This window comes from Podarcis liolepis (genome assembly GCF_965112155.1).
Source record: "Podarcis liolepis genome assembly, chromosome: 2".
NCBI lineage: Eukaryota > Metazoa > Chordata > Lepidosauria > Squamata > Lacertidae > Podarcis > Podarcis liolepis.
In genome coordinates, this window is record NC_139555.1 from 7,977,387 (window position 1) to 8,004,096 (window position 26,710).

Here is a 26,710-nt window from a genome sequence, read left to right on the forward strand (position 1 = left end):
CCAATCGCGAGGCCGGAGCGGTTTCAAGGCTGCTCTCTCTGCGTGGAGAAGCCCCCGGACGGGCGACAAAATAACAAAAGCTTTGGAACGTTGCAACCTCGAGTGGGGCTCCCCCGCAGCTGCGCCTTCGCCCTGCGCGCCCGGCGCCGTGCCCAGTTCCGGGGAGCTGTCAGGCGGGAGGCGAGCTGCAAAAAGGGAGCTGCTGCGGCTGGTTGTTTATCTGGAGGAAGGAGGAGGCGGGGGGACTGGAAACCGCCTGTGTCCCATTTCCTCTCGTGTGTGTGTGTTAGAGTGTGTGCCCCCCCTCCTTCCTCTCCTCCCTCCCTCCCTCCCTCCCTCCAGCCCTGGATTCTCCATGTTGGACCCGATCTGAGGAGCATCTGCGTCGCTGCCTTCGCGCGCGGCTTCCTCCGGGGTTGGGCAACTGAGGAGGGAGTGGGCGACATCGTGCTCCCTTGCGCTCCCCCCACCCCACCCCGTTCCTCCTCCTCCTCCTCCTCCCTGGACATTTCCCTCCTTTCCACCCCCCTCCTCCTCCTCCTCCTCCTCCTCCCTCCAACCAAAGGATCCCCAGGGTCTGTGGGATTGTTAGATGGAAAGCCGGTCCATCATCACCCAAGTGCAGAGGGACGAAGCCTTGGTGCTTTCGAAGCAAGGTAAGGGGACGGCGGGACTGGGAAAGTTTGGTGGGTTTTCGCTTTTCCTTTCGGCGGGGTTGGCGAGGGTGCGTTGGTGTGTTTGCGCGCTCTCTGCTCTCGATCTGTGCGGGGCAGGGAGATCCCTTGAACCCTGGCGGGGGAGGAAAGGCGTGCACGCGCTCTGAAAACACTCACATATTTCCCCCCCCCCCACAAACACCCCTTCTCACCCCAATTCCTGGGGAAGCCTCTCCTCTTACACAACGCTGTCCCCATTTTTATACGAACGATCCATGTTGCTCCCCTGGCTGTCATTTCCCCATCTAATATCTCCTAAATCTAAATCGTCGTCGTCCCCCAAAATTAGATCTCTCTTCACCCCGCGCTTCCTCGCTAGGTTTTTGGGTTTTTTTTTAAGGGGGTGGGTGGGCTTGGGGAAAAGTATGGTGCTTTCTTCCGCGGCTGGTTTCCCACAGCGGGGTGGGTGCGAAAAGGCGAGGGAGGGGGGCTTGTTTTTGTTGCTCCGAATCGCCGCCTCCTCCCCCCCCCCGTGCTACCTCAATGCCTGTTCTTGAGAGGCTGGGATTTGGGGGATTTCCCCCCCCCAAAGAAAAACATCCCAGTTATGTGGCAAGAGCCATCCCTTCGTTTGTTTTTCATACGACCTCCCCGCCCGGCGCGCTCTCTTTTGCGCGCGTGCGTAAGACACGCGAATCGCTCATTTTGCTTCCGAACCGATCAGAATGTGAAGCGTGTCTTGATTCCCCCCCCCCCCACCCTTCAAATCGGAAATTTTAAATGCCCATCTATAGGCATGATTCCTGACGACCTGTCGGGTAGCCGCCCTTTAATCTGGACTCGAGTGAAAGCGAAGTTCTTCACCAGGCAAACCTCCAAAAAAACAACAACCCCAAACCCCACATGTTGTTGTTGTTTTAAATCCAATGGACGTGGTTCTGTGTCTGGATGTTCCACGCGTCTTTCCCACATCTCCCGATGCGTAGGATGCGCAGGGAGTCGAGTGGGAGTACTATTAAGGGCATTTGAGGCTGACCGTTTTGGGTTTAGTGTGTCAAGGAAACCGGTCTGCTTCTTGCCGTTTCTTCCCCAGAGTACTGACTCCACCTTTTAATCAGCATTTTCCTCAGTGGTGAAACGCACTGTTTTTTCATATTTTTAAAAGATGGCTTGTTTGGGGTGTGTGTGTGTGTTTTTAAACCAGTTTCCTCCTTGGAGGAGGTGGCTCCCAAGACCTGATTGGAAGCGCTGGCATTTTTCCTTTGCCACAAACCTCTCTCTCTCTTCTCTCCCCCCCCCCCTTTATTTCTGCCTGTGTTTATTCAGCTGATGTTTGCTGTCCAGCCTTTGCTTCTCTGCTATTGGCGGACAGCTTCCCCTCCCCTTATGTTCTTGACAGAAGGGGCCTCTAGAATTCCTATTGCAAAGGGCTAAGCATCACAGGGTGGGGTATAAAGGGGGGGCGATGGACGCTGTCCTCTGTCGGGTGCATCTGACTGATCGCCCTGCTTGATGCTGGGCAGCCCGACCCGACTGCATTGCTTTTTACTTGCAAGAACAGCCCATGGGACTTATTCCCAAGTCAGTGTGCATGGGATCACAGGCTTACAGCAAGGCTGACGTTCCCTTGCCTCCTCTGCAGGCTTAGGCTGCAGGTTGGTTTGTTGCCCTAAATGCTTCTGGACAGATCTGCTTGCAAAATATTAGAAGTAATAACAATAAACAAACAATACTCTTTGGGGTGTGTGTGTTTTTGGTGTGGTTATTTATACTTCTGGACAGTGTAAACGGCATATTTTTCTCTCCATCTCTCTTGAATCTTGGTTAGTTGGGGAGACACACACAGGATTTTCTAAAAGAGGTTGTGGAATGCCAGATTTTGCCCCAGAAGTTCTGGGACCTCATTGGGCAGGAAGTCCTTGGCGCCTGAATTTTGGTCATTTACTGCTTGGTCTGTTGTTTTTTCTTGTGCTGGTCCTGTGTGTGTCTGTGTGTGAACCCTGTGAAGTGTCCGTGGTCTTGACAGAGATTTTTTCCTAGATCTAAATTTCAGCCACCTGGAAGGCTACAGAGGTTGCTGTGTGTCTCTTTTTTAATGTATTGTGATTTAATGAGTGCCATCCCTTTATAGACTCATAGAGTTGTCGAGTGGGAAGGGACCACGAGGGTCATCTAGTCCAACCCCCTGCAATGCAGGAATTATTTGCCCAACGTGGGGCTCGAACCCACGGACTAAGCCATCCCCAAGCCCTTAGTTTAGTTCTATGGAGTGTGTTGATTTGGGGAAAGTAGGGTGCTGGTATGTTTGGTAAGCTTTATGTCCTCTTTTGGACCACTTGAGAGCTTTGCATTCAGCTTGAGTGACCACCTGTTTAGAGAAGCGAAAGTGCCTGGTTTTGAGGATTTAGGCTGCAATAATCCTATGTCTGCATACTTGGGAGCAAGTCCCACTAAACTCAGTAGGTCTTGAGTAAACATACATAGGATTAAGCTGTGTATAAGAGGGGTGGACGCAGCTGGAGTTTCGAAAAGCTTTCCCTGCGGCTTGTATTTGCTGTTGGCGTTATCTATTCTTAATTCATGCTTATTATTTTTCATTTTCTATAAACTGCTTAGTGGAGTTTGTCTGAAAAGCACGTAAAAAAACCATATTAAATTAACGAATAATACTGTGCTAACTTGGTTACTTGAGTAAAGAAAAATGTTGAGAAAAAAATTCTATTTGCCTTTCCTTTTCATGTTTCTTTGCTTCCTGTCGATGCCTGAAAGGGGCTGAGTTTTTCGTCTTGCACATCTCAGCTCTGTCCCATTTCCCAGGCTTTTTTGACTTGTCCCTGTTAAGGAAAATGGAGGCTGTGATGGCAGTCGCCCAGGAGAGGAGAGGACTAGCTTGGATATGGAATTCTCTTGCCGAGAAACAAGAGGCAAAACAGAGAAGGCCCCGTGGGGCCAGAGTGTTTAGGTGCGCTAGTTAGCGACAAGATGACTCCAGCTTTCTCCAGGTGTCAGAGGTTACTCTTGTAAAACTAATAAGCAAAATTAGGCGTATTTACTGGTCCTGGTTTCTGGTCTTTTTATAGCCAATGCATTTAAATGGAGGCTATAGATAATGATGAGGTGTCTCTCTGGATGTGTGCAGTCTCTGTGGGTGGCACCGAGAATGCAAGTCACTTTTACTGGCTCCAGCAGCAACAGGCAAGGATTTTGAGTGGTTCGCTATAATCTCTTTATCGTGGGAATATGCCCCTGTTTGGTTTTGGGTCCTCGCCAGCCGTTTAGAGAAAGGAAGAGCTGCTCTTTTCAATACAGTACCGCCTTCTTATGGATTTCACATTTACAAAAAGGCCCAGAAGAAAGCTTGAGTTTCGTGTCAACCGGAGCAGGGAGTAACTCAGAAGAGATATTTTACCAAGGAGAGGTTGTGCTGGCAGGATCTAGTATCTATCCTGAAGGAACTGGGGATATTTATCCAAGGCTTTTGGGTGGTGAGGAATGATAAAGAAAATGTAATGTTGACAGTTCTCAGCTATTGAGTAACGGATGTCCAGCAAGATAAGATGGTGGAAGGAATTCATAGATCATTGTTTTCAGTCGCTGCTCTTTGACTGAGGAACTCCCTTCCCTTCGAGGTCTAGGAAGGGTCAGCCCAGAATGGTTCCTTGGCTGAACTTAGTTCTGAATGGCTGGGTTAGGGATCAAACAGGTTCAATTTCCCTATTATGTGAAGAAATTTGATTATCTGATTCCCTCTCCCATTGCATTATTATTATTAGGAACTTATTGTATTGTAAGCCACCTTGGATTCCAGGAAGAAGCTGGCTGGAAAGGGGAAATGAAAATAAAGAAATGATTTTGTGTATGAGAAGCAAATGGGTGTGAAATGTAGATGTAGCACAGATAGCACAAAAAGGCCTTCCTCCTGTATCCTTAAGAGTTCAGGGAGGTCACTGGTTCATTGACACACAGGCGAGAGACTCCTGGAGTCTCAAACTGGGGGTGGGAAATGTTCCCACAATCAGGAGCTGCTAATTGGGCCATTGAGATTTGTTATTGCTACTGCTAGGATCTGTGTAGAGATTTTCCCCCTGGATAGTCTGTCATTACTCTTGGACTGTTTAGGATAAAATCAGTTTATCCTTGTGGTTCTCAAACTGTATCTCACAATAACAGTGGTACCTTGGGTTAAGAACTTAATTTGTTCTGGAGGTCTGTTCTTAACCTGAAACTGTTCTTAACCTGAGGTACCACTTTAGCAAATGGGGCCTCTTGCTGCTGCTGTGGTGCCACCACACGGTTTCTGTTCTCATCCTGAAGCAAAGTTCTTAACCTGAGGTACTATTTTTGGGTTAGCGGAGTCTGTAACTCGAAGTGTCTATAACCCGAGGTACCACTGTATTCAAGCATAAAGGTGGGTTAAAGCAGGGGTAGGCAACCTAAGGCCCAGGGGCCGGATGTGGCCCAATCGCCTTCTCAATCCGGCCTGCGGATGGTCTGGGAATCAGAGTGTTTTTACATGAGTAGAATGTGTGCTTTTATTTAAAATGCATCTCTGGGTTATTTGTGGGGCATAGGAATTCGTTCATTTCCCCCCCACAAAATATAGTCCAGCCCACCACATGGTCTGAGGGACGGTGGACTGGCCCATGGCTGAAAAAGGTTGCTGACTCCTGGCTTAAAGGATAGGATTGAATGTGAATGCTTTCATGACCCTCCCCTTCGTGTTTTCTTCCTCCCCGCCTCCCAGTTTAAAGAAATGCATAAATACTCAGGTAATACAGTGGACAAGCATTCGTCACACTCATATACACCTCCCTAAAGGTAAAGGGACCCCTGACCATTAGGTCCAGTTGTGGCCGACTCTGGGGTTGCGGCGCTCATCTCGCTTTATTGGCCAAGGGAGCCGGTGTACAGCTTCCGAGTCATTTGGCCAGCATGACTAAGCCATTTCTGGCAAACCAGAGCAGCGCACGGAAACACCGTTTACCTTCCCGACGGAGCGGTTCCTATTTATCTACTTGCACTTTGACGTGCTTTCGAACTGCTAGGTTGGCAGGAGCAGGGACCGAGCAACAGGAGCTCATCCTGTCGCGGGGATTCGAACCGCCAACCTTCTGATCGGCAAGTCCTAGGCTCTGTGGTTTAACCCACAGTGCCACCCGCGTCCCTTATACACCTCCTTAGGGGTGCTTATTCCATCTCCAGGTAGCCGTCTTGATGCACTTCTGGAGTCCAGCTCTCATCATCTCTCACCATGGACCATGCTGGTGGAAACTGATGGGTTTTGGAGGCCGCATGTTCCCCCATCTGTACTAAGACCAATCTGAGTCTCTTCTTGTAGAGTCAGGGACTGGGACCGTACAGTGAAAGTATGTGTGTGTGTCTCTCTGTGTAAATCTCACATCCCTAGGTGCATGCAGCATGATTTTTGCCACTAGCTCTGTGGGTTGGTCGGTCTCTAAAAAGAGCAGACATCAAGCATGCAAACAAAGACATTTTGACCCGCAAACTGTTACCTCTTACCCTAGGTGGGTGCGGGCAGGCTGCAGTCAGCTGGCAGTGATGGAAATCTACTCAGAGACGCCTCTGTTATTAAAGCATATGTCCCAGGACTGGTAATACAGGTCGGCAGGGCTTAAACGAAGGCCTGAGCAAAGGTGGAAAACCGAAAATGGGGAGGGGGATGGTTCATATGGGAGAGCATCATTGATTCCTCTGGGCTTAGAGGAAACTCACACCCATAATGGAAAGGAAATACAGTGGTGCCCCGCAAGACGAATGCCTCGCTAGACGGAAAACTCGCAAGGCGAAAGGGTTTTTGTTTTTTTGAGCTGCTTCGCAAGACAAATTTCCCTATGGGCTTGCTTCGCAAGATGGAAACGTCTTGCGAGTTTGTTTCCTTTTTCTTAACACCGTTAATACAGTTGCGACTTGACTTCGAAGAGCAACTCATAGCATGCGGTGTGCTAGCCTTTTTTTGAGGTTTTTAAAGGTGATTTTTGAAGCTTTCCCAAAACTTTCCCGACACCGTGCTTCGCAAGACGAAAAAAACCGCAAGACGACAAAACTCGTGGAACGAATTAATTTCGTCTTGCGAGGCACCACTGTATGGAGAAACAAAACACAGTTTTTCTGGTTAGCAAGTTGCCCAATGTGTTTTGAGTTACAGTGGTGCCTCGCAAGACGAAATTAATTCGTTCCGCGAGTTTTTTTGTCTTGCGATTTTTTTCATCTTGCGAAGCACGGTGTCGGGAAAGTTTTGGAAAAGCTTCAAAAATCACCAAAGTCTTCAAAAACCTCAAAAAGGCTACCACACCGCGTTCTATGAGTTGCTCCTCGAAGTCAAGTCGCAACTGTATTAACGGTGTCAAGAAAAAGGAAACAAACTTGCAAGACGTTTCCGTCTTGCGAAGCAAGCCCATAGGGAAAATCGTCTTGCGAAGCAACTCAAAAAACCAAAAACCCTTTCGTCTAGCGAGTTTTTCGTCTTGCGGGGCATCACTGTATATTTTTCTCTCTCTCTGTGTGTGTGTGTGTGCAATGTAAATGTTGTACAAATCAACATAAAAACAGTAAAATAATATAAAAAAACAGAAATTAAGTGGTATGGGGTCCAATCTTGTGGATCAGCTGCCCCCCCCATTTGAAGCAAATTATTGATGATGTTTCACATGTATGTGTATGTGATACACACACACACACACAGAGTGCTTTTGTTGTAAGCCTTGCACCAAGACATAGTGAGCAGCAATGGTATTCTTGTGTGTGGTTCCTTCCTTCCAGGAAATGGCAGGTTCTCCACCCACCATATGCCTAAAACTTTTTTGGTTCTCAAAGGCAAAAATTTCCCCAGTGCTATCCCTGACCCCGTTCTCTGTTCTAAGGAAGGCCCCTCTGACATCGGCACCAGAGCATCTAAGGAAGTCCTCCTGCCCCCACCGTACATCCTGGCATGGCTATGAGTGGTGCTGCAAGCCTTCCTGAGCTTTTCCTTCCTTCCAGCCCCCTCCCCTTCCCCTTCCCTGGCAGGGAAACCAGGGATGTAAGCTCTGGTCCATGTAAGGCCCCATCCACACCATGGCAGTACCATGCCACTGTAAACATCCATGTCACCCCACTCCATCCTGCCCCAAAGAATCCTGGGAACTGTAGTTTGTGAAGGGTTTGGGGAGTTTAACTCTTATCAGTTGTAGCTTTTGATAGTAAAGGTAAAGGAACTACTGACCATTAGGTCCAGTCGTGACCGACTCTGGGGTTGCGGCACTTTATTGGCCGAGGGAGCCGGCGTACAGCTTCCGGATCATGTGGCCAGCATGACTAAGCTGCTTCTGGCGAGCCAGAGCAGCGCACGGAAACACCGTTTACCTTCCCACCAGAGTGGTACCTATTTATCTACTTGCACTTTGACGTGCTTTCGAACTGCTAGGTTGGCAGGAGCAGGGACCGAGCAACGGGAGCTCACCCTGTCGCAGGGATTCGAATCGCCGACCTTCTGATCAGCAAGTCCTAGGCTCTGAGGTTTAACCCACAGCGCCACCCGTGTCTGTAGCTTTTGATAGACCTGTCCAAACTTGGGTCTCCAGCTGTTTTTGGACTACGACTCCCATCATCCCTAGCTAGCAGGACCAGTGATCAGGGATGAGGGAAACCGTAGACCCAAGTTTGGGAAACACAGCTCTACAGCTTTACTTTATTTTCTTTTTTGAAAGACGTTTGAACAAACTACCGCATTTTTCACTCTATAAGACGCACCAGACCACAAGACGCACCTAATTTTGGGGGGGAGGAAAACAAGAAAGAAAAAAATATTCTGAATGTCAGAAGCCAGAACAGCAAGAGGGATTGATCCGCTGCACAGTGAAAGCAGCAATCCCTCTTGCCATTCTGGCTTCTGGGATAGCTGCGCAGCCTGCACTCGCTCCATAAGACGCACACACATTTCCCCTTACTTTTTAGGAGGGAAAAAGTGAGTCTTATAGAGCAAAAAATGCGGTACTTTATCCATGCTTCTGGATTTAAAACATTAGTTCCAATACAATCAGATATCCTTAGGAGTATATCCAACGACATAAAAATGGGATGCCTAGGATTCCACGCATACATGCAGGACTCTGTGCTGGCCGGGTGCCAAAGCATTTGATATCAAAGCCTAGACGTTGGGGGTGGCGAAGGGTTTGTCTGGGTTGTACATATCCATTTCCACTTTCCCTCCCCACCCCCAGCCTGTCTAGAAGAGAGTTTTGCTTTGTATCCTGCGGAAAGGAGAGTAGAGAGAACAGATGTTATCATCGGTTGGTAGCAGCAACACAGGTTCGTCCCTAATTATTACCAAAGTTTGTAGTTCTCTACACTTGGTAGCTTGCAGTGTCGCCTGGCATGCCAGTTGGGTGGGTGGGTACCTTTTTGGGGAGGGGAGAAATGTCGACTTGGAGATTGCTACACCTTACAGCTTCTTTGGTTGTAGCTCCAGTTATTTCAACTCCACCCTGTTCACATTTCAAGTGAAGTTTGAAAGCCCCTCGCCAGGAATCGTAAGGCAGTGAGAAGCTGCGTGCGCACGCATAGTAACCCTGCGCAAAGCTCATCCCCGGAGGGAGTTTGGAGCGTCTAATGTTCAGCGAGTCCCGCTGAATTCTGCACATGCCCCTAAAACACACACACTATAGCGCTGCACCACAAGGAACATTCATTCAGTAAAACTGGGCTGCGAAGCTGTTGTCAATCTCCTCCATGTCTTTGCATTCATTGGCTGGGAGGTGGGGTTGGGTTTGCAGTTGGACGAATGAGCGTTGCCATATTTCAATAAGTGAAAATCCGGACAGAAAAGTTGTGAGCTTTTTTTTTTTTTTGGCAAAGATGTTGAGCTTCTTCGGGGAAATAGCTAAAAAAATATGACATTTAAAAGCTGTTTTTAATGAAAATAGGCAAAAACGACACTGACAATGTCAGTTGCTGTACATCTGGATTTTCCCGGGCATTTAGCTGATTTCTGCCCAGACACTGCTTCCAACTGCAGTATTCTGAGTATGTCTGTATGGCAACCCTAGATAAATACTTTCACCATGTTTCCTCTCCCTTTTATATCCCAAGAGTCGGGGGATAGAGAGAGGGGTGTAGGTATATGCATAGAAACTAGCCTACAATATGAAGCATAAAATTTGCACCCATTGCTCCACCCACTTTTCCCTCTGGCCCTTCCCACCACTGGAACTCAGACCCTAAAAGGTTGAACAGAAGGGAATGTGGTCTCTGACCTAAAAATGCTTCCCCAAGACTTGAGACTTGATTTATTTCAAAGGAAGGGCCACAGATGTCCCTGAAGTGGTCAACCTGCCGTGTAAAAACCCTGCCTCCCCCCACCCCCTGCCACAGGGAGAAGAGGAGAAGAGGAGGTTAAGGGGTGATCTGATAGCCATGTTCAAATATATAAAAGGATGTCACATAGAGGAGGGAGAAAGGTTGTTTTCTGCTGCTCCAGAGAAGCGGACACGGAGCAATGGATGCAAACTACAAGAAAGAAGATTCCACCTAAACATTAGGAAGAACTTCCTGACAGTAAGAGCTGTTCGACAGTGGAATTTGCTGCCAAGGAGTGTGGTGGAGTCTCCTACTTTGGAGGTCTTTAGGCAGAGGCTTGACAACCATATGTCAGGAGTGCTCTGATGGTGTTTCCTGCTTGGCAGGGGGTTGGACTCGATGGCCCTTGTGGTCTCTTCCAACTCTATGATTCTATTCTATGATTCTAGGGTCACAGCCCTCATATGAAGTGTCACAGTTTGCACAGGAGGGCGCTTGCCCCTCAACTTTCTCAATCTTGGATCTCCAGTTCTTGTTGGACTACAACTCCCATCATCCATAGCTAGGAGGACAGGCCGTCAGGGCTGATGGGAGTTTGACAACAGCTGGGGACCCAAGTTTAAGAACACTGCTAGACCCTAGGTCCACAGGTATGGCCAAACTTGGCCCTCCTGATGTTTTTGGGACTACAATTCCCATCATCCCTGACCGCTGGTTCTGTTAGCTAGGGATGATGGGAGTTGTAGTCCCAAAACATCTGGAGGGCCGGAGTTTGGCCATGCCTGCCCTAGGTCTAGGACATACTCTCTAGCACTGAACTCCCAATCCCAAGAAGTCCACACAATATCTTGCACACATTTGAGCTTCACGTGGGATTGTCACTGACTGCCTTGCCACCCTCCACCCTCTATATCTGTGTGTATCTATATCTTCTATAGGCAATGGAACAATCTTCCAGCAGAGATTTGGGAGGCGCCCTCCTCGCTTTCCATTTTCAGGCGTGTCTTGAAAACCCCAAATATGTACGCAACACAAAATGATTGCCTGATCAAAAGCATAATCGCTGCACATCACTTGGTTGTGTTATATGAACTGTCAGTGTATAAATACCTTTTATAAACAAGTAAATATGTCTGCAATGTACACACTCGCCAAGTGAGAATAATGCTTTGAATGAAGTGACCCCTGTTCCAGCTTTATATTGTTAACCCATAAGGTGTTGTCAATAGGATTTGTCTGTTTTGTTTCTGCAAAAGATGTGATGCGGTGAACCCCCTGGAAGTTACTACTGCCAGTTTGTGATCTGTAGACGCTTCCATCTCTCTCTGCCTCTCTCTCTCTCTGTCTGTCCCCCGCTTGAAGTGCAAGTGGATTTATATTCTTGTAACTTAATACAACTTTAGTGGACAAATGGGGACTGTGGTCTAAAGCTTGCGAAATCCCAGGTGCACAATATATTGCTTGGCTGCCTAAAAATACGTTGCTGGTGCCTAAGAATTTGAAGAATGTCTGTGTCTTTGATGGGCATGCTTCTACACATAACAGTGACGTAAGTATTCATTTATGTGTCGTTAGCAAGTTCCCAGCGTGCACAGAAATTAAGGATGCCTTACAAACAGTGGAGCGCTTTTAAGGCTACTCTTATGAAAAGTCTAAGTTCTCATTGCTCAGAAGCTGTCGTGCCAAGGAAGAAATAAAACCTGACTGCATGCCTGTTAAACAAGTAGCACACAGGGCCAAATGTGCTTTACTGTGTTAGGCTGCAGGAGTCAAGGCAGAGGATGCCACTCTGGCTGGTCTCTCTCAGTCGCTGAACTTAGGGGTGGGATTCAACCAAATTGTTGTGTGTTCGGAACAAGGTCTGCTTTCCATGCCCCCCCCTTTCCATGCCCTCTTAAAATCTACTCTGGAGGGTTAGAGGAAACCCTCCCCCAACAGATTCAGGGGGTGCACAGAGGGAGGAGTGGGTGGTGGTAGAAGTTCCACTGCAGGAGCAAGCCTTGTTCCTTGCATGCATACCCCACAATACAGTGGTGCCCTGCAAGACGAATGCCTTGCAAGACGGAAAACTCGCTAGACGAAAGAGTTTTCCGTTTTGGAGGTGCTTCGCAAAACGAATTTCCTATGGGCTTGCTTCGCAAGACGACAATGTCTTGCGAGTTCCTGCTGGTTTTCCCCCCCTCCCCCCTTTTTCTAAGCTGCTAAGCCGCTTATCAGATGATCTGATCAGCAGCTAAGCCTCTAAAAGCCGCTAATAGCGCTAATCTGCTAATCCTTCAATGGGCTTGCTTTAAAAGACGAAAAAACCGCTAGACGAAGAGAATCACAGAACGGATTCTTTTCGTCTTGCGAGGCACCACTGTACTATGATGAATTCCACCCTAGACCTAATATCTTAACTACAGTCGTATCATACAAAACGTTCAGAAACCAAAGCGTGGCTTCTGATTGGCTGCAGGAAGCTCCTGCAGCCAATTGGAAGCCGTGCCGAAAGTTTGGCTTTCGAGAATTGTTCGAAAACCGGAACACTCACTTTCGGGTTTGCGACCTTCGGGAGCCAAAACGTTCGAGAACTAGGCTGTTCTAAAACCAAGGTACAACCGCACTCACAATATGCTGCATGAGAACATTGGAGCGCAGGCCATCTATTTCGGCAGCCTGTTCTCACAGTGGCCACAAGTGGAAAATCCACAAGCAGGACATGTGTAAAAAGCACATGTTCCATTTATGTTCCTCATGCACGATCATTTGATTTTTCACTTTTCTGCAAAGCAGGAAGTCCCCATTTCCCTACAATGTGGATGTTTAATGGTAAAGAATGGCATACATTTCATTTTTTTTTAAAAAAAAAAATCCTTACGTTCAGGGCTAAGAGAGTTTTCAAAGCACTACAGAAATGCCCCTGTTATCCCTCCCTTGCAACTAAAAGCACGTTTAACATTTCTTTTTTTTTTGGGGGGGGGGGAGATGTCTTGCATCTCTCCTGAAATTCGCCTAGGCTCTGACTTTGGCAGACCTCCAAGTTCTCTTCCTAGGAAACCAGCAATTGGTGTTAAGCTGAGGGTGACTGAAGGAAAAGGATTGACTGCTTGCCAGAGTTTGCAGGAGGCAGCTGCCGCATATGGTCCAACTAGAACCAGTTGCACCTTGAGAGGGGTTAGCAAGATCCACCTGACAACCTCACTAGCTTTCAGCCAGCAAAACAAAGCCCAGCCACCTGCTGCCACCACAACAAGGTGATGCTGTGTTTGAAACTGTGTGACATTGGGACGGGGGAGAAACTCCCCTTTCCATTATCGCAGAATAATGTAGGTTCTCATGAATAATAACAATTATCATGAAGATTCTGCTTCCTCGAAACCTGTAGGGGAAAACAAACAAGCCCTGGAGCTGCCTTAGTAGCTTAAGAATGACCATGATTGCCCAGTACTGGCTGTTTAAAAATAAAAGACGTTATGCACAGGCAATGAAGGCTGGAGAGAAGCAAGGAGTTGGTAGTAATTCTGAATGTATTTCTGGGCTTTTTGTGTCTCTGCCGCCTTTGCTGTGATGCTGGAAATCTTCACAGTACCCTGATTCAGACGAATATATCTTGGCTTAAGAACAAACGGTTGGTCTGTGCACATGGCTTCTTCGCATCTTCTTTTGCAGTTTGCATGAACACAGGAGTCCCTAATTAACCATTGCTTCGTGTTTCAGGATCCTGGCACATTCTGAAACTGGTAACCATGGTTTCCCGGTTTGGATGAAACAGGAAACTAAGGATAATTGGATGCATCCTGGTTTAATTACATCTTCCACCATAGGCTGCTCGTGGGGGCAAAAGCCTCATGCGTATCTCATTGTTAAGCTGAGCTTTGATCATCCAAACACAGCCAGCCAGAATACATTAGAATCCCCCTGTAAGGTTGCTGGTTCCCTCCTATGGGTGGACAATTGAAGTGCTCTGGTTCCAGTTCAGCTACCGTATTTTTTGCTCTATAAGACGCACCAGACCACAAGACGCACCTCGTTTTTGGAGGAGGAAAGCAAGAAAAAAAAAACATGAATCTCAGAATCCAGAACAGTAAGAGGGATCGCTACGCAGTGAAAGCAGCAATCCCTCTTGCTGTTCTGGCTTCTGTGATAGCTGCGCAGCCTGCATTCGCTCCATAAGACACACACACACATTTCCCCTTACTTTTTAGGAGGGAAAAAGTGAGTCTTATAGAGCAAAAAATACGGTAATTCTTCTGGAGACAGTGGGACGCTGTCTGGCAACAACTCCCATCAGCCCCAGCCAACATGGCCCAGTGGTCAGGGGGAATAGGAGTTGTAGTCCATCAACATCTGGAGGGCTTCAGGTTCTCCAGTCCTGCTGTATATAGTATTCTTAATGGGGATGCTGATTTGTGTGTGTGTGAAATGTGGAATTCCTGTGACAGAAACGCTTCCTTGGTGGCAGACATTTGTATTCCGTTCCACACATGATTAATGATCCTGCAGGAGTTTGCGCACCAATGGAACAAGATGTCGCAGAATTTGGATCTCCAACTTCTGGTGACCAAGCTCATTCCATATTGGGTAATGTAGTGCTATATTATTTTGCGCGATATTACGTAATCCGAGGGAGGCTAAAATTCAGAAGGTGGACAGATGAACCCAGGGAATGGGAAGACCTCCTCCTGTAACGTTAATGTATACAAATGGTGCAGAACTTAGGGCTGGGCTCAGATAGACATGCTCCTCTCTTGATGGTGGCATCATCATCATCAAATAATGACTTGCATAAGTGATTGGCCTATTATGTGGCTAGTCAATCTAATGCCTCACAGATGTTATTGGGCTTCTATTCCTGTTAGCCCTAGCCAGCTTGGCCAATGTTCAAAGATTGTGGGAGTTTCAGTTCAGCAGTAACTTTAGGGCACCCTCTAGCTAACTTTGGAAGAGGACATCATGGCTACAGCATCACAGAGTTCTTGTTTTCCACCCCACTGACCAGACCCAGACCAGCTTAACTTCAGCAAGCGTGTGGCCTAGTGTGCCTTCTGGTCACAACCCTGGGATATGCACAACTTTCGTCCAGGGGCTGCATGATGCTCCAAAAGTAGTTTTGTGCTGTAGCTGCTTTTCCAGCTGGAGTTACAGGATCGGATTTAAGGGACCTGCTCCCTAGACCACACTGTTCTTAATTCATTCTGTCCTCTCCTGAAGCTGTTTTTGTCAGAGTGACTTGAGCCACTTGTGTGTGTGATATTTAATACATCTGCCTGATGACGTGTGGATGGATCCATGTAGAAATACTAACATTCTTGCCCAGTCTCCCAACTGAAGTTCATTTTGATTGGCACCTCCTGCTTGCAGCTACAGTCAGCCTTTTGGGTAGCAACCAAGGCCACCTAGATAGGACATACCCCAATGCGGACGTAGTCTCCTTTTTTGCATTACGGTTCTGATGCCCTCATAGTGATTTTCAAGTGTGACGTGGGGCACATGGCACCCTACCATTCTCCCCTGTTTTGACTCTATGTTTTTTTTTTTACCATCTTAGAAATGTCCCCTTAATCTGGACTATTGTCTCATGACATGTGTTATGTTCTCTAGGTTGCATTTTATTGGACGGGGGAACCTGTGATCTTACCTGTGCCATTTGGTTGCTGTGGGTTAAACCACAGAGCCTAGGACTTGCTGATCAGAAGGTCGGCGGTTCGAATCCCCGCGACGGGGTGAGCTCCCGTTGCTTGGTCCCTGCTCCTGCCAACCTAGCAGTTCGAAAACACGTCAAAGTGCAAGTAGATAAATAGGTACCACTCTGGCGGGAAGGTAAACGGCGTTTCCGTGCGCTGCTCTGGTTCTCCAGAAGCAGCCTAGTCATGCTGGCCACATGACCCAGAAGCTGTACGCCGGCTCCCTCAGCCAATAAAGCGAGATGAGCACCGCAACCCCAGAGTCGGCCACGACTGGACCTAATGGTCAGGGGTCCCTTTACCTTTACCTTATCTGAGTCTCTAACACTGGGTTGCAGGCTCCTCACCCCTGCTTTTACAGGTATAGGCTGTTATCCTAAGAAGAGAGTGAGTGCAATTTAGGACCGATTGAGTTCACCAGGTGCATAGGCGTAGAGAACCGTACAGGACTGTGTCTGTAGCCTGTTGTGACACGTTGGTCTGGATTGCATGGGCTGATGTGGCAAGAGGCAGCCAGTGAGGAAACTGTCCCCTGTTGTGTCCTGGAGCTAGAAATTTTGTGACAGCAGTGGGACGTATGGCTGCACCGAGGGAGGAGAAGGAATCCTGTGTGGAAGAACAAAAGCTTAAACACAGTCTTTGCATAATGTATTGAAAGTGGTGTGCAGTTCCTTAAATAACTTTCAATAAAATTTACAAGCCAAGTGCTTGTCAGTCTCTGCCCAGCCCAGACCCTGAGGTTTACAGCAGGGACGATGGGTCCGGTTGCCGTCTGTCGCCCCAACATCTAGGTTGTTGTGAGGATAAAATGGTGGCGAAAACAGCCCTTTTCTTCTCTGCTTTGTAGAGGAAGGATGGGATAGGAATGTAATAGAATATTTATTCATCTTAAGACCTTTGCACGAGTTGCCAGAGACACCCAGAACTGGTTTAACTTGCTGGGCAACTGAGTGGAAAAGTGCCTGCCTGTTTTTCCTCATGTCTTTTAGGTGAAGAGGCTGGAGGCTTCGGCTAAAACTATTACTGTTGCTTTCCTTATTCTCTCCCTCCCCACCGCCGCAGTGATAATGTTCCCTCTCTCTCTCTCTCTATATATATATATATATATGAGAATAAGAAAATTTCCAGATGCAACCTGCAGTAGATATGTGCAGGGAGAGATTGCTCAATCCTTTCCCCTCCAGAATGTTGTTGTAAGAGTCGGTTTCTCAGCTCAATATCACCCCCAGCATCTTGCTTTCTCCCTCCCTCCCCATTGATGGTGCAAACGAACTGCATAGAATTCCTAATATCATTTCCCCTCCTGTCAATCCTGCAGGTCAAAATGCAGCTTGGCGTGGAAGGATGGGGAGGGAGAGATTTTTGTTTTATAATAATAATTTATTATTTATTCCCCGCCCATCTGGCTGGGTTCCCCCAGCCACTCTGGGAGGCTTTCAACAATAGTCCTTCAGATATTAAAAGCTTCCCTAAACAGGGCTGCCTTCAGATGTCTCCTAAAAGTCTGGTAGTTGTTTTTTCCTTTGACATCTGGTGGGAGGGCGTTCCACAGGGCAGGCGCCACTACCAAGAAGACCCTCTGCCTGGTTCCCTGTAGCTTGGCTTCTCGCAGTGAGGGAACCGCCAGAAGGCCCTCGGAGCTGGACCTCAGTGTCCGGGCAGAACGATGGGGGTGGAGACGCTCCTTCAGGTATCCTGGGCCGAGGCCGTTTAGGGCTTTAAAGGTCAGCACCAAGACTTTGAACTGTGCTCGGAAACGTACTGGGAGCCAATGTAGGTCTTTCAAGACTGGTGTTATATGGTCTCCGCGGCTGCCCCCAGTCACCAGTCTAGCTGCCGCATTCTGGATTAGTTGTAGTTTCTGGGTCACCTTCAAAGGTAGCCCCACGTAGAGTGCATTATTTGAGCAGGAAAAAGACTGAGCGCAAGCGCAGGCCCAAAGTTTGGTATCCTGAGACCAAGCAAGATGGCGGTTGACCTGTTTGTCTGCACCCAGATCTGTCCCCTATAAAGCAAGAGATGTGGAGCCCATTTTGAAGAGCAAAATGGGAGTATAGGGAAGGGCAGCTTCGATTGGCCGCACTGTCAAGTGAGCAAGCAGTATACATGTATCATTAAAGCAATACATAGGTTGCAGAGGAAAGCTTTAAAAACACACACCAATATACCTATGTTAAACGCTTGGCATTTCAGTCCCTTATTTTTGCTTTGTCATTTTATTTTTCATAAAAAAGAGTTCACTAGGCCAAGGCTTCATTTATTGTGGGTTCATAGTTGGCTTTATTGTGCCATTTTGACTACTGGCTGTTGTTTTTTTCTGCTGCTGTTTTAGTGTGCCTGTTCTGTGGATTTTTGTATGGTTTTATTGGCATGTACTGGGTCCCCCCCCCCCGCTTCTGATTTTACGCTCTGCTTGATGTTTTATAAGTCGCTTAGAGACTGTTTATGCAGCAGGCTACTGATAATTTGAACAAATCTTTCCCAGACTGCATCTATATTAAAATTTCATAGACTTGTGGAGTTGGAAATGACCATGAATCTAGTCCAACCCCTTGCAATGCAGGAATCTTTTGCCCAGTGTGGGGCTCAAACCCACAACTCTGAAATTAAGAGTCTCATACTCTACTAACGTAGGGACGCGGGTGGTGCTGTGGGTTAAACCACAGAGCCTAGGACTTGCCAATCAGAAGGTTGGCGGTTCGAATCCCTGCAATGGGGTGAGCTCCCGTTGCTCGGTCCCTGCTCCTGCCAACCTAGCAGTTCGAAAGCATGTCAAAGTGCAAGTAGATAAATAGGTACCGCTGCGGCGGGAAGGTAAACGGCGTTTCCGTGCGCTGCTCTGGTTCGCCAGAAGCGGCTTAGTCATGCTGGCCACATGACCCGGAAGCTGTACGCCAGCTCCCTCGGCCAATAAAGTGAGATGAGCGCCGCAACCCCAGAGTCGGTCACGACTGGACCTAATGGTCAGGGGTCCCTTTACCTTACTCTACTAACTGAGCTTAATGTGTTTTTATTGCTTGTTGTTTGCTGCCCTGGGCTTCTTTGGGAGGAAGGGAAAGATGTAGGTTTTAAAATAAATATAGAATAGGTTTGGGTTTACTAGATGCTAGATTTGGGACGTAGCTATGCATGTACCTGCATGCAGCCCAAGGGTGAAACTGGCCAAAGCTCTGGGAGAGGGTTAGCTTTGCAGGTAGAGAACATCGGGTCCAATCTCTGACTTCACCTATTAAAAGATCTAAATGGAAAGAGCCTTAGGAAACATTTCTGAAACCTGGCTTTAAGGCCTACTGAGAATTATAAGCTAGGTATTTATTTAAAACTATAATGCTTTCCTATTGGGAATATCCAAAGAAGCTTACAACAGCAAACAATTGAGTTAAGTGCAGTAAGAATGTATGACTAAAATCTTCACAAGAAGCCTCTACCATTGTTAAGGAACAATTAGGAGTCGGGTAAAAACTCAGAGATACACAAATTGCCCATTGAAAACCCTTAGAGAGTTAAAAAGGTCTTGGCTTGTCCTCTGAGCAGTACATCAATGATGGTGTCTTCACAAACCTGCCTTGTGAAGTATCCCAAGAGACATGGTCCTACAGTGGCTCCCAAACTCACCCCCCCATCCCCACCTCGCAGACCCAGCTGAAAATTGCTGAGGGTCTTGGTACACCACTGAGCTATTTTTCTTTTTCTTTTTTTTTAATAATATTTATTAAGATTTGAAAGGTTACAAAAAGAAAAAATAGAAAACAGCATACTAAGCAAAAACAGAATATCACATCACAATAAAGAAAAAAAGAAGAAGAAAAAAGAAAAAAATTACAATGAATCTTCCCATAACTTATCTTTCATTTGCTTGTTTCCTTGACCTCCTCACACCTCCCTTTTTTTGTATTCTAGTTCAATTAGCTATTTCAGCAAGTCCTTTCCATCTTTTCCAGTTTTTGTCCTCTATTTTATCTTAATATTATGTAACTTTACCTTTCCTCCTTTCACCATTTAACAATCTGTTCTCTCTTAATCCTTTACAGCATCTCTGCTAAAACCACATTACTTCATTCCAACATCCTTCTAACATTCCTTAATTTTACAATGTTTCTGTAAGTAAACTTTAAATTTCTTCCAATCTTCTTCCACCAACTCTTCTCCCTGGTCTCGGATTCTGCCAGTCATTTCCGCCAGTTCCATGTAGTCCATCACCTTCATCTGCCACACTGAGCTATTTTTCCATCTGTCGTAGCAGCTGCCATGCTAGACGCTGTATGATTCTTAATTGTACCTGCGTTGCTTCTTTAATTTTTTTATCGCATTTTATTGTGTTACCGTTCAAATTCTGCGGAATTAAAACTGTGACGCAGTAAAACACAATATAATAAACAAGGCGCAGTAAAACTACAATTAGAAATCAATATGAATGTTTAATGGAGACAGGCTGCAAACCGTCAGGATGAAACAGGTGGAGACCACAGTTTGAGAATCCCTCCTCAGTGTTAGAAATTTGCCAGGTGCCGTTTTGCTACTAGTGGGTCCAGCTGAGACCATGTGGAGATCTCTGGATGGCAGGTTGGCAAATGACACCTGCATCTTGCTGGAAAGCGTTCTTAAGCAGGTAAGCAGAAGAACTGATTTATCGTGTTTATATCCCACCTTTTTCCTCCAAGGAGTGCACAAGTTGTAATCTACGTAATTTGAGATTTTCCCCCTTTAAAATATAAGGTGGTATAGAAATGAAATTAATGATCCAAATAAGAAAGAAAAGGGCCTAGACATTCCGTTGTGGCGGCTGTAACTCATGTTTAAAGTGTTATTTGGCAATTAGCTTCTGTATCTGAGTTTCTAACTGTTATGTACTGAAGTTCTCACCCTGGGCCAGCAGGGGGATACTGTAGATACTTATGCAAATGAAGGATCGAAAGTGACATTCAGTGATTGGATAGTTTTAGAAAGTTGCTACAGTTACGTTGTTCTGGAGCTCTATATAAGCAGGCTGACTGAGCCCTTCAGTTCAGTTCTGTTCTGGCCTCTGAATAAACAAGAGCTGTTTGAAGAATCGCTGTGTGTCGTCTGATATGTTCGCCCACAACTTAACACTAACACTGTCCCTGCTGTAGGGTACCATGAGAGGACTAAACGGGAAAATGCAATGGGGGGATTCTGTGAACTCTAAACACTGATCCATGATGGGTGACTTTTTCCAAGGGAGCGGAATTCTGGTATATCTGGGACATCAGAGAATACATCTCTGCTATCAGATGTTTGGGAGACGCTGAGCTAGGTCACTGGTCTCCATGCCTATATAAAGGAGCTGTTTCTGAGAAACTCACTCTTTTTTTCTATCCACCAGGCCGCTCTGCTAACCTCACTTGAGGAATAATCATTCCTTGCTAAGGGCGCTCTGGAATCCATTTCCTGCCTGGTGTTACATTCTATTTTTCTTTACTCTTGTTAAAAATAGGTTGCAAAGGAAACAATCAGTTTGGACACAGTTTGAATGGCCCGAAAGGAAATGTATGGAAGGATTTGCAGCTGTTATTTCTTTATTTCACATATTTCTCCTTTCTCTGGTGTATTGCATTTCTAAGGCAGGCTGAAACATCTGATGACATCATCCAGCAGGATTTTTATTATTTTTGCTCCTTTCAAAAGGTTGCGCTCATTTTGATATATGGCGGGTTGCATTTTAGCATATTTTCCCAATACAGCAAAACGTTGCTGCGATTTGCAAATTTTATAAAGAAAATCATGGCATGATTAGCTACAATTCTGTATAATACAAAGCACATGCTGAGTAAGGTCTTTGGAGATCATTCCTTAGTTCATACTGGGTTTTTGCCCATCTTTGCATTTCCTTTGGGAGATAATTTTTATGATTATGGAAAACAGGAAGGCTGTGCTCACACTGTCCTGCACTGTGCATTCATTCTCTGCATTCCCAGGACTGGGTTTTTAATATATGTTCCATTGATGTACCTTGTTATAAGATACCACTGTTCGATGCATTGTTCTTAAACCAGCTTCACATGGTTTGCTTGTTCCTGATTCATCTCTAACCCAGGTGTGAACACTTTTGCATAGAGCAATAACATTCTCCTCCCAGCAGCAGACCCCAGTGTGTAAACAAGGAGAAACGGTTTCAATGCAAACATGGATTTGGAGGCAGAAGGCAGCATACAGTGGTGCCTCGCAAGACGAAATTAATTCGTTCCGCAAGTTTTTTCTTCTTGCGAGTTTTTCATCTTGCGAAGCACGGTTTCCCATAGGAATGCATTGAAAATCAATCAATGCGTTCCTATGGAGACCGTCCGGGGACAGAGGGGAAGCGCCACGCGCCTTCCCCTCTGTCCCCGGACCTGTTTTAAAGCAAGGGAAGGGGCAGCGGGGAGAATCGCTTCTCCCTGTTGCCGCCCCTTGGTTCAAAAGGGGTCCGGGGAGAGAGGGGAAGACGCGCTGTGCTTCCCCGCTATCCCCGGAGCTTGTGGGGCAAGCTTCGTTTTGCGAAGCAAGCCCATAGGGAAATGCGTCTTGCGAAGCGGCTAAGAAAACGAAAAACTCCTTCGTCTAGCGAGTTTTTCGTCTTCCGAGGTGTTCGTCTTGCGGGGCACCACTGTATTCTGAAATTTCACAATGTGGAAGCTGCTATTTGGTCTCGAATTCAGAATCCTGTGAATATGTCCTGAAAGCAAACCAAACAAGGTGGTAGTCCCTAAGATGGCAAAGATAGGGTTGAAAACAGTTGGGAAAAGTCTGGAGAAACTTCAGCAGCCACCGTACGGGCTTAGAAGGAATTTTAGAGTAGTGCTTGGCCAGGCTACCTTGCTCTGGCGGGCAGCAAAAAGCCTGGGAGGTTTAACAGCCCCAATTGGGTTAATGAATTCTGCATGTGGGCTGTGCTTAACTCTGGTAGGTCACAACTTGTTCAGGCCTGATCTGTCCAGCGAGATCCTGACTTTGTTTCCAAGTCTTTTCGGTGCTGTGTACCCAATGCATGCCCGAATGTTGCACTGAAAGCAGATGCCGACTTTTCATTCCTCAATCTGCTGCTTCTCCTGTCGTGCTTCAGATACTCAGAGGGGGAACATTCCTGTAAGAGTGCTGTCATTCACTGTGTCACAGAAGCATGATAATGAAGATCCCCGAACTTGCTGATCCCGGAATGAGAAGAGCAGGCCTTTAAAACAGTGAATGCTCAAAAGGATACAGATTTTTTTCTTTCCAGATTAGTCTAGCATAGAATGATCAGAGTTGGATGGGACCCTGAGAATCATCTAGTCCAACCCCCTTCAATGCAAGGATATGCAGCTGTCCCATACGGGGATCAAACATGTTATCAGCACCATGACTCTAACCAACTGAGCCCCCAGTGCCTTGTAGCTCAGCCCACGATCCCTGTGTAAACGTTTGCCTACTGTTATGTACTGAAGTTCTCACCCTGGGCCAGCAGGGGGATACTGTAGATAGCTCAGGTCCACATATGCAAATAAGGGATCGAAAGTGACGTTCAGTGATTGGATAGTTACAGGAAATGGTTACTGTAGCATTGTAGTGGAGCTCTATATAAGCAGGCTGGCTGAACCCTTCAGTTCAGTGCAGTTCTGGCCTGTGAATAAACAAGAGCTGCTTGAAGAATCGCTGTGTCGTCTGATATGTTCACTCACAACTTAACACCTACAATGTGCCTCTAGATCGGGGTTGTCAAACTAAGGCCTAGGGGCTGGATGCGGTCCCTCAGACTTGTAAATCCAGCCCGCGGACCCTGCCGCCTGCTCAGTCAGTCCCCAAGAGATTGACATGCGTACGCCTTGCCCTGTGGGAACTGACTTCCAAGATGCTGGCACGGCTTCAGATTGGCTGCAGGAAGTTCCTGCAGCCAATCTGAAGCCTCGTTGCCTGTGTGCTGAGGTAAACCCGGCGCGGCCATGGATGGAGAGGCCGGCGGGCGGGCGGCGGGTCTGGGCCGTGCCATGGGCATCGTGACGGGCACATTGCAGGGCTTCAACCGGAGCTTGGTGCGCCTGGTGCTTGGCTCGGCGCTGCTGCTGGTGGCGCACTCGGCGGCCGCGCTGGAGCAGCTGGAGGGCAAGCTGCACACACCTGCCCGGCGCTCCACATGCGTGGCCTGCCGGCCGACCTGGCCTTCGATGACTGGCCGCAGCGCATGGTGCACACTGCCTGGGAGCTCTGCGGGGACAGGCCGATGGAGCAGCTGCTGTTCGTCAACAACGCCGGTGAGCAGGCAGTGCTGAGACGGGCTCCTGAGTGCGTGCAGAGTGCGTTCCTCCTCCAGGTCTGGGGGCAGCTGCAGGACCTGCTTGCAGAATATTTATATTTTTCAAAATATGGTCCGGCCCATACAAAATACAGTCATCGTCCACGTAAGCGTTGTCAGATAGCTTCCGCCTCAGTTTCTTGCAAGACTTCCCCCCCCCCCCTGAGAAAATTAAATTTCTTTTTCTCTGCACTCACACGTGTTGCTGGAATTAATGCTTGCGAGGTTCCAACCGGGAAGGTGCTTGTGAGGCAAGTGGGGCGTCAAGGGGAAAATGAGGCACTTGGCGAAGAACTCAGCCTCCAAAAATTGCATCTTACCAACAAGAACAGCAACAAGTTTGTAGCCTTCTGGGCTGTAAAGGGGGCTACCCTACAGAACTCTTTGATCATTGGGTGACTTGCAGAAATAAGCATCTATATTACACACATGATTTTCCACCGTGAGTCAAAGAAGGATAGTCTTTGTGCTGATTCTTCGGGCTGCCATATTTCAAACAGTGAAAATTCAGGCAGAAAAGTTGAGCCTTTTTGGGGGGCAAAGTTTTGCCCAAAGTTGTTGGCAAAATCACAAAGAGCCGTTTTTTAGCTATGTTTATGGGAAATAGGCAAAAAATGGCATTGTCAACATGGGCTGCCATATGTAAGGATTTTCCAGGACATTTGGCCTATTTCTGTCCGGACATGGCTGCCGACTGCAGTATTCCAGTTACTTCCTGGAAATGTCTGGACGTATGGCAGCCCTGTGATTCCTCTCCTCTCCCCTCCCAGCTTAGTACGTATACATGGGTGCAGCATATCTCCAATGTGGGAAAATACTTGTGCCCATGCGGTTCTAGGAAGACAATGGATTGGTGGTGCTCAAGACCAGAAGTTCTAGCCCCTGTGTTCAGTGCAGCTGGCAGTTCTGTATATACAAAAAATATTTGTCAGAGTATCTGGGACAATAAAAAAATCTCATATAAAGTTGTAGAAGCAGTAGGGTTGTGTGTGTGCTTTTAAGGGTGTTTCAGAACAGTGTTGTACAAAAGCAAACTGGCACGTTGTACCATTTTCCTGTAGCCAAAGGCCTTCTCTCCCTTCCAGTTTGCACGTCATAGTGGACCATAGATTCATGGATTACAGTGGCCATTTTATCCTAACAACAACAACCTAGAGACGACCAAGAGTGAAAGGCCTATGGTCACCCAGTGGCTGAGTGGAGATGCAGCACTCTGCCCTCCACATTACCCTGGCTGTGTTAAGTATCCTAAGAAATTTCACAAATTTCTCATTCATTCACAGAGTGCAGTGCCCAACAGTGTGTCTGTCTGTGTATACAAAAATATAAATACAGTGTACATAATAATACGGACCTACTAGGCTGGTGTACTCTGACTAGGCACAGGTTTTCCCCAACTTTGCTACCCAAGATCTTTTTTAAAAAAGAGGTCAGGATTGCATTTGGCAAATTGTACGTACCAAGCACGTGCTCTTCCCCTGAGCTGCAGCCTCACCCCTCGGCAGACAGGCCTGCACTTGTTTATAGTACGGGCGAGGGCTGCGAAAACACTTCTGGCTTGCCTGGTCTGCTCACGCTCACCTGACCCACATGTCCTGGGCAAAGAACACATGAGAACCGATGCCCGCACATGGTTGTTATGCAAGATTGACAACCGGTTTCAAGATTAAAATGATACCCGTTTCCTCTCCGGCTAGGGCTGAGTCTGCATCACAACATTGGCACTGCTGGCAGCAGGGCGAGCAGCTGGGAGATACGAACGGTTGACATTTAAAATTGAGGCTGTTCTTGGGATGACCCGCTATTGACATGCCACTCAGAAAACCACAACAGTGATGATGGAAAAGGGATCAAGCTAGTCTGCTGTGTGAATCCCTCTCTCTGGCAGGTCTGCTCTAAAAGGATCCGGGCTCTGTGTTCAAATATCATTCATGGCTTTAACAGTTCCTGATTTTTATTTGGCACGTGATCGTAATGCTGTCTTATTTTGTAGTGTGGCGGTGTTTCGTGTTTTTATATTGCAAGTTGCCTTGAGACTTTAAAAACCTTTTAAAGGTGGTATAAAAATATTTTAAATCATCTGCTATCCGAGGACATGCTGCTTTCTGCATGCTAAATTTGACTTGGAATGTGGCTTCTGGCGTGTGATCCCAGAGCGAGAGAGTGCACCCATAAATCAGTTTTCAGGGCTGGTTCAGACATGCATGCTCATTACTTGATGAAAACTGTGATTTGCATGTATGAATGGGAAATCACAGGTCATAGACAGACTATTCATACCACCTGGCCCTTGTGGCCCCTTCCAACTCTGCAATTCTACAATTCTATGTCATGCTTTTCATTGGCATTTATACACACACTCAGTGTAAGGGAGCTTTCTACATTCCTCTAGGACAGGCATGTCCAACTTTCAAGAGATTGACATCTACTCCCATTATAAAAAAAACTGGCAGTGATCTACCAAAGTTGTTGAGCTTTTTTGGGGGGGGCAGTGATCTACCACAGAGCCCTCGCAATCTACCAGTGGATCACAATCCGATCTACTTGTTGACCATCCCTGCTCTAGGACTAGGCCAGGGGTCTGCAACCTTTAACACAAAAAGAGCCACTTGGACCCGTTTCTGAAGAAAAAAAACCTGGGAGCCGCAAAACCATTGCGACATTTAAAACAAATATATCAACGGAGCCGCAATCTGACAGCGGGCGGGAAGGTGACGTTGGGACGGTGTGTGACTAACGCACGTACCACCCCCATGCGACATCACAGCCAGTACAGCGCCCGCCACAGTGGAGAGTGTCGGGGCGCACAATGCGCCTCCTCCCCTCGC

General features: G+C 47.1%; 1 protein-coding gene across 2 annotated transcripts in view; it reads left to right on the forward strand.

Annotated features, from left to right (window-relative positions):
* The first annotated feature begins 2 nt into the window (after window positions 1–2).
* CTDSP2 (CTD small phosphatase 2) overlaps window positions 3–26,710 on the forward strand; it is a 72,549-nt gene continuing 45,841 nt past the window's right edge. Inside the window, exon 1 of one of the 2 annotated variants that reach the window (XM_083485446.1) lies at window positions 3–656. In XM_083485446.1, the coding sequence (XP_083341572.1) occupies window positions 593–656 (64 nt within the window). In that variant the 5' untranslated portion in view covers window positions 3–592. The remainder of the gene's footprint in view (window positions 657–26,710) is intronic. The other variant, XM_083485447.1, reaches the window with a different exon arrangement.